Here is an 8198-nt window from a genome sequence, read left to right as displayed (position 1 = left end):
ATAAAAAGGCCGTGCCACTGTCCTTATGACCTCTTCCATTACTCATGCTATGAAAAGTTCAGCGCGGGGCACCTGGCACTAATGACTCCTCGGGCCTAAGAGAACCATCAACCCTTGTCTTTTAAAATAATTGCTAATAAGTCTTTCACGCGTGCCATAGGTTATTACTACGAGAATGGCGAAGGAGGGCAACGACCTGGCCATGCATGTTCAAATCTCTCTTGTCCTGCTCTTCTATATATGATACAAAGAAGCATCCTCTTACTTTTTAATGTTAAAGACATATATTAAGCGTACTCAATATATCTCATCTGTGTATCCTCTTAACGTACTCATCTACATACTAGAGACGCTTCCCTACGCACTGGCATCTCCATAATTCACTGGAAAGACTCATTAGTGACTTTGTGCCGCCGGTCTGGGGTGTGGCAGGCGGCGGCAGCTCCACTAATTTTCTGAGATCTAATCAAAACCTGGTGTGGCGTTGTCTGAGGGAAAGATAAAAGGTGGAAGCTCACATACAAGTCGTAATAAGTCTTTGTAAACTGTCATTTATCATTTTCCGTACAGAAACGAGACTTAATGTGGAGAGAGAGAGAGAGAGAGAGAGAGAGAGAGAGAGAGAGAGAGAGAGAGAGAGAGAGAGAGAGAGAGAGGATTTGATAAACAAGCTTACAGAAACAAAGACAAGCACAAGCCCAAGCAAGAAAGAAAAAGGAAGGATGATAAAGAACACAACACAAACCCACTCTCGCCAGTAACTACAGCCGAAGCCTCCATCAGACAAGGGGAGAAACTAGCGACAGGAAAGCCAACGGCAAGGCAAACGATCTAGAGGAAGTTAGCGTTCCTCAAGATGGCAAACAGAGCTGGGAGGACCAACACAATCACCGGACACTTACCGGGGAATCGGTAGTGTGCTGCTGTTGACATTGTGAGACTGAGAAATACGAGGCCTGTTGTGGTGGGGGGTGGTGGAGGTGGTGTTGGTCGAGGAGAAGGATTGCAGGAGGAGGGCAACAGAGGAAAGTCTAAGATAAGAGTGACTGAGATGGTAAGGGAAAGAGGAGAGTGAAGATAAGAGCGAAAGAGACGAAGGCAAAGGAGGATAAGAAAATAATTGGCAGATAGACGGGAAAAAAAAACAAGGTAAATAAGAGAGAAAGATGATGAGAGGGAAAGGAATGATGGGGCAAAGCATTAAAGAAGACTGGAAGGAGAACGGGGAATATTTAACGGGAAAGAGATAGAGAAATTAAAATGAGATGAGTTGATAAGTTCTGAAAAGGACCTTGGAGTGGAATGGACACTATTAGGGAAAAAAAAAGATGATGTAAGATTAATTCGAAAGTTAACCTGTAATGATAGAGAAGCCTGAAATGAGATTAAAAATCAAATAAAATATATTTTATAACATCATATTCCGAGGAAAAATAGAAATGGTCGGACAGAGTCAGATAGACAGTCACATAGGCAAACAAAGATATGAAAGAAACTTAATACTTTAATTACAGAACAAAAAAAAAAAAAGGAACGAAACATAATAAATTTGGAATAACAGAGAGTCGGTGTTCAGGACTTACTCAGTTCCGTCGATCAATCATTCTTAAAGAGTAAGTGAATAGAACAAGAGGATTACTGTTCAAACTGGCTCCACGTGTACCAAAGCGCGTAGAAGTTAAGTATTTAAGAAGGTTTCGGGTCTCAACATAATATTTCCTAGAACAAACGTTGAAATTCACCGAAAAGAAGAATACAACGTCGGTTAGGGAGGAAACTAAATGCTACTATTCAAATAGCATTCAAGTTGGCTCCATTTCGATTCCGTTTATGTCAGAAGCTTTGAGGATTTTCACACAAACCAAATTACACGAGTAAGTTAATCGCATTCCGTGGAAGTGCTGGCCTAACTTGCCTCAAAGGTACACACGCTCTTTTAGCTTCAGAAAGCACCTTTTGTCTCAGTCTGCCAGCCGTCGGCCAGCGGGATGTGTCCCTCACTTTCTTGTCCATCAGTGTTGTCAGTATTTATTAGGCAAGCGACTCTCACTCACGTTAGCAATTACGAACCTAACTTTTTTTGCGAATAAGTCTGCTGTGAAAATGAATATGTACAAAGTTTAATTCTACGCAATTCATTATGATTTCATGTCAAGTATTGGTCTTATTCACTAAACTTTACTATTTCCTCTTATCTGATAAGAGGGATGTGTGATACAGATGTATTACATATAGATGCTAATTCTAGATACATACTAGTTTCTGTCAGACTTGTTTTGTTAGTGAAGTTTTGCTTTATCATTGAGGAGACTGCTAAATATACCTTTACCTTTGCAAACATAATTTTAATGAAAACTCGAAACGGTCCCGGTGATGAAGCGATTCGTTGTTTTACGATTCTTTTCCAGAACTACGTTTGTTGTCAAGCTTCCAATGACTTCTCCTTATGAAGATTTTTTTATGTTCTGGTCTATAACACCTGTAGGTAATTTGAAGAGTATTTGGAAGCGGTGTTAAGTATCTACCCATTAGTTGCGCATGCAATTTCATTTATATCTATATTTAGGGCCCATATCACCACCCAAGGGCATCTTTGGTGTAATCACCTAAAACCTGGATATCATGGTGACATGTAGGTAACTTTAAACCACTCGACAAATGGCAAAGTATCAAGGCGACACGTGGTGGGATTCAAACCTACGCGTGGACGTCTGCCCGATCCCACGCTCACTACCTTATCCACTATGCCACCGCCTCCATTAAACATGGCAAAACAGAACTTGCATTCATAGTTCATGTAATCTTTATCAGTCAGGTGTTTCAATATCATGCTTCTCTCATTATAGCACATTGCTCATTCAGAACTGTATTGTTTACAGTAATCCACAATATCAGTAGTAATAATTTATGAAGATAGAGGCTTATATCCAGACAATAGCTTCTGAATACGTTTTGCCTTGTGTTATATATTTCTTTGATCATAGCAGACGTTTTGGGTTGGCATGGAAAGGAGACGAAATATAATAAAGAAGAGGAGTGTATAAGCACCTTCTCTCATAATTTGAATAGTAGGGTGAGAATGAGGAAAATAATATTTGAATAAGAAATCATGCTATACATACCAACATTTCGAGTAAAAATCATTAGTATTCACTTCAAATTTAGAACAGGACATTGTCTTACGGTCTCTTTGTAATAAAGAATAGTGTGCGGATTGAAGTAGGGCAGGTGAGGGATCCAGGTGGGTGAGAGGCAAAACGATGAGGGAAGGATGGATGGAAGGAGGGAAGGTGGAGGAAGAGGAGGAACACATTCGTCTTGTCGGCAAACTACTATCTTCACGTAATTGGAAACAGACTCTCGTAGTGAAGGTGATGGAACAGCTTTCGTGGTGAACGTGATGAAAAGAGAAAATGATTGGACCCTCGCTGCCGGGCGCTTTGGGGGCTGAGTGGCGGGGAGGAGTGGTACGGGGTGGAGAGAGAGAATGGGGGTATTGGGGGAAGATGACATGCTGTTTGTGTTCCATTTGCATCGACCCGATTCACTGTTGTATATTTAGATATTTTCACAACTATATTTTTAAAAAAGTTGCTGAGTCAGGTACACTGGCCCTACATAGTCTATTTATTTTTTCACTATAAATTTTTGAGCACATAACATACATATAAGATATTCTGAGAGAAAACAGTCTCAGGTTTTCTTTGACTAATTTTGTAAGCACAATTTGATCAGTTATGGTAGCAGAACTGTAGAACCACTGAAAGGTAACCGTACAAAGGAAAGTCACGAACTTTATCTCTTCGCAAATGGTAAGAGAACTTATTTTCACTCGTTTGTGTTGTCAGTTTTTCACGCACTCAAAACTATATTGTGAGAAATTGCACTTAATACCATGAAGACAAAACACGTCAAACATATAATTCAAGTCATAATGATATACTTGCATTGCTGGATCTGGGCTGGCTAGTTCTACCACAGCGTCCCGGTACTCTCCTGTCAAGAGGAGCCACCAAGCTTTATTGTGGAGGCGGCGATGAGAATCCAATCAGTGCCAGCATCCCGTTTCCCTTGTCGGTAAGCAGGGTCATTGTGCCGCTGGAGAAGCTGTCAAAGGTGTTGTTGTGTTCTCGCCGCAGATCCAATCAGCTGAAACGATCAATCTCTTTATTAGCTGAACACATTTTTTTTTCGTTTGTGTGTGTGTGTGTGTGTGTGTGTGTGTGATTTCCTTACAACTTTCTTTCAAATGCTTTGATTATTAAATGTATCTGTATGTTTTTTTTTCTGAACTTGAACACACACACACACACACACACACACACACACACACACACACACACACACACACACACACACACACACACACACACACACACACTCTCTCTCTCTCTCTCTCTCTCTCTCTCTCTCTCTCTCTCTCTCTCTCTCTCTCTCTCTCTCTCTCTCTCTCTCTCTCTCTCTCTCTCTCTCTCTCTCTCTCTCTCTCTCTCTCTCTCTCTCTCTCTCTCTCTCTCTCTCTCTCTCTCTCTCTCTCTCTCTCTCTCTCTCTCTCTCTCTCTCTCTCTCTCTCTCTCTCTCTCTCTATGAAAAGCATTACTGCTGTTATCTCTTCATCACTACCGCAAACCAGGTCACATCTGTGGGATAAAGATGTTTTCTGTATTTCAGTTATTCGTGATTTCTTTGTGTATATAGCTACGTACTCTACATATATGATATATATGTGCAGTGCAGTACATTTATATTGAATCCAGTTCCTATTCATGCTGCCCTAAGTCCTGAGCTTTGTATGTCTGAGACTCAGTGAGCTGTTATTCTGTATATTTAGGCTGTAGAGTATCTTAAAAGTTACTAACACTGAACATTTTCTTTCATCGAAACGCTCTCGAAATAGAAATGCATAAACTACATACCACACTGACTCAATCCAACGCTGCAACAAGAACTTCTCTGTATTTCAGGAATCTTTGCGTCCTGAAACATAGATATATACATTTTTACACTAACATTTTCTTTTTGGTGTGGTATTTTGAACGTGATCTAATAATGCATACATTATTACATATTTTGTTTACAAATGTACACATTCTTACGCACATACGAACACACTTGACTTATCTGCTGTATAAAACATGGCATCGTGGGGTTCGAGTTGAAGAGAATAAATTTTCCAAGACCATTTTTCAGTTCTAAGTATGTGAAGCAAAGACTACGTATGTACTTCATAGGACCAAGGATGATAAAAGCAAATTGGTCGAAAAAAAATATCGTGCGTTTATATCGACTATTCTTTTCACTTTATTACATTTTTCAGCTTTTTTCCTGTCTCCCGTGCAATTTTATAACCTTCATTCTATTATTTTTTCCTACACCAAGAACAATATGCAGCAGCGACGAGGGGAGGGAGGAAGAAAGAGGGTGAGGGTTGAGTCAGAGAGAGAGGGAGCAGCGAGCTGGGATGAGGGAGCATTGTGGGGTTCAAAAGTGAGTTAGTGAGGGGATGAGGTCTATGGCGGTCATCATTCTGGTGTGTTGCTCCTCCCAAGTGTTCATAGCGAAGTAATTGGAAAGACTGTAGCCATTTTCTGCACTTATCTGATGACTAGACACACACACACACACACACACACACACACACATAGTCACAAAACTTTTCCCCTCCCCGACCGTCAATAAACAATACCTGGTTATCACAGGGGAAAATCAGGCGTATGTGGTGGAGGAATGTATAACTGGTTTTTATAAGTCATGGTCGTCGCTCGCAGCTTTGTGTGACTTGTTATGCATATATCTGGTGTAGGGAAGAGATTACACGTGCCCGCACACACACACACACACACACACACACACACACACACACACACACACACACACACACACACACACACACACACACACACACACACACACTGAAGAGTTAAACAATAGTGCACTGTTTAATGCGTCTATAACAATCTAGAAATTAAACATGCTGTGAGGCCATTGTAGATCTCCGTTATGCAACTTAACACACTCACATACACAAGCGCGCCCACACACACACACACACACACACACACACACACACACACACACACACACACACACACACACACACACACACACACACACACACACACACACACACACACACACACACACACACACACACACACACACACACACACACACACACACACACACACACACACACACACACACACACACACACACACACACACACACAGCGTAGTGTAGTGTTAAGCAAGCTCAACTCACAATCGAGAGGGCCCGGGTTCGAGTCCCGGGAAGCGACGAGGCAAATGGGCAAGCCTCTTAATGTGTAGCCCCTATTCACCGAGAGAGTTAGCCAAAAAAGGAATAAATGTCTTAAGACCTTCCTCTTAAATTAAGTCATGTCATAGGAAGTTGGAAATACAGAAGAAGGTAAGTAGAAGAAGGTAGGTGAGGCCGCCGGCAAGGAGAAAGAGCAGCCTTTGTTAGGCTGCCCCTTTATGGCGACAAGCGAGGAAAAGGTAATTACAGCCCTGCAGTACACTCCTTGGCCCAACGAGGGATTCAGGTCACTTAATGACTTAAGGACAGAGTTTTGAAATATATGACCCAGGGATACCGTTTTCCGTTGATGACCAAAGGAAGGATTTTTATGTTGATGACCAAAAGATGACCTCCTCTTATGTATGAAAAGATGACCTCTTATGTATGACAAAAGGAAGGATTTTCTAAATTGATAACCAAAGGATGATCTCCTCTTATTTATGACCACAGGATGAGCTGATAGTATGACCTCTTATTTTAACGAAAGGAAGGATTTTTATGTTGATGACCAAAGGAAGAATTTTTATGTTGATGACCATAGGATGACCTCTTCTTATTTCTTATTTTTAACCAAAGGGAGGATTTTTATGTTGATGACCAAAGAAGGAATGTTTATGTTGATGACAAAACAAAGGATTTTTAAGTTAATGATCAAAGGATAAGCTTCTCTTATTTATGACTAAAGGATGAACTGTTAGAATGACCTCTTATATATGACCAATTTTGACCCAAGTAGGATTTTTTTTTAGTTTATATATCTGAATGGATATCAGTTTAGTTTCTCTCATTCTCTTATGCCACTAAGCATCTTTCAGTTATTCACTGCATTTATTCCTGTAGAAATCCTTTAATCTTTAAGAAATTACCAAATTATAAATACAAGACAAGTTCGGATCACGTTTAACAGTTTTATTACCGTATTATGTTTGCGTTGTGCTTTTTAACGATGTTATTCAGGGACACGTAAACACTCACATAATTTACCGCTAACTGCAACTCCACAGATGCTTCCTGAATTCTGCTTTTAACACTCCTAGAGGTTAATTCAATAATCTTGTCAAAAACGTGTGTGTGTGTGTGTGTGTGTGTGTGTGTGTGTGTGTGTGTGTGTGTGTGTGTGTGTGTGTGTGTGTGTGTGTGTGTGTGTGTGTGTGTGTGTGTGTGTGTGTGTGTGACACGGTCTGTCTGTCTATATGTATGTGTGTCTATGTATAGAATGACTTGGATAGTGCCAGCTTTAGTATGTCCGCTATAAACGTGATTATTACCTCTCATAACAGTTCATACGTATATCACCCTCGCACGCACACCGCCGCTCAAGCATAGTAATTATGATCTCACACATTTAGTATTCATTCATATCCGTAGCGTAACTCTGCTTGTTCATTAATTAATTGCAGGTCTTGTACCTTAATTAAGAAAAGTCATAAGACACACACTGTAATTATAATCAAGGCCGCGGGGACAAAGAAAAAGTTGACAAGTGCATGAGTCACCTTGGACAACAGGTGGTAATAAACGAAATTATACACGTGTATTATGCAGTGCTAATAAAGAACGGATGAAGAAAATAACACTGAAGGACAGCCATGAGGGAAAAGCAACAGAGAGAGAGAGAGAGAGAGAGAGAGAGAGAGAGAGAGAGAGAGAGAGAGAGAGAGAGAGAGAGAGAGAGAGAGAGAGACCATCAGATACAATAACTGTTTTTATCCTTCATTGTAGAGAAAAAAAATATATAAGAGAGTTAAGGAGAAAAAAAGCCATCCGAGTGAGAAGCTCCCCATGAGTGAAACAGTAGAAGGACTCGCCTCGTAATGCAGACTGAGAGGGAAATTACTTCACTTGCTTCCACTTGATCATGTAACTCATTTTTATTT

At 40.5% G+C, this 8198-nt stretch overlaps 1 protein-coding gene across 1 annotated transcript in view; it reads right to left on the bottom strand.

The window, feature by feature from the left end:
• Positions 1-380: 380 nt before the first annotated feature.
• The window catches only part of LOC123499682 (probable cyclin-dependent serine/threonine-protein kinase DDB_G0292550), an 18314-nt gene continuing 10496 nt past the window's right edge, over positions 381-8198 (bottom strand). The window contains 1 exon segment of the mRNA XM_045248069.1: positions 381-488. Within this exon segment, the coding sequence (XP_045104004.1) occupies positions 381-488 (108 nt within the window).

The sequence above is a fragment of the Portunus trituberculatus genome, chromosome 50, assembly GCF_017591435.1.
Source record: "Portunus trituberculatus isolate SZX2019 chromosome 50, ASM1759143v1, whole genome shotgun sequence".
In the NCBI taxonomy this organism is placed as follows: Eukaryota; Metazoa; Arthropoda; class Malacostraca; order Decapoda; family Portunidae; genus Portunus; species Portunus trituberculatus.
Note: the sequence above shows the minus strand (reverse complement) of the source record. Positions and strands in the feature narration are given on the sequence as shown.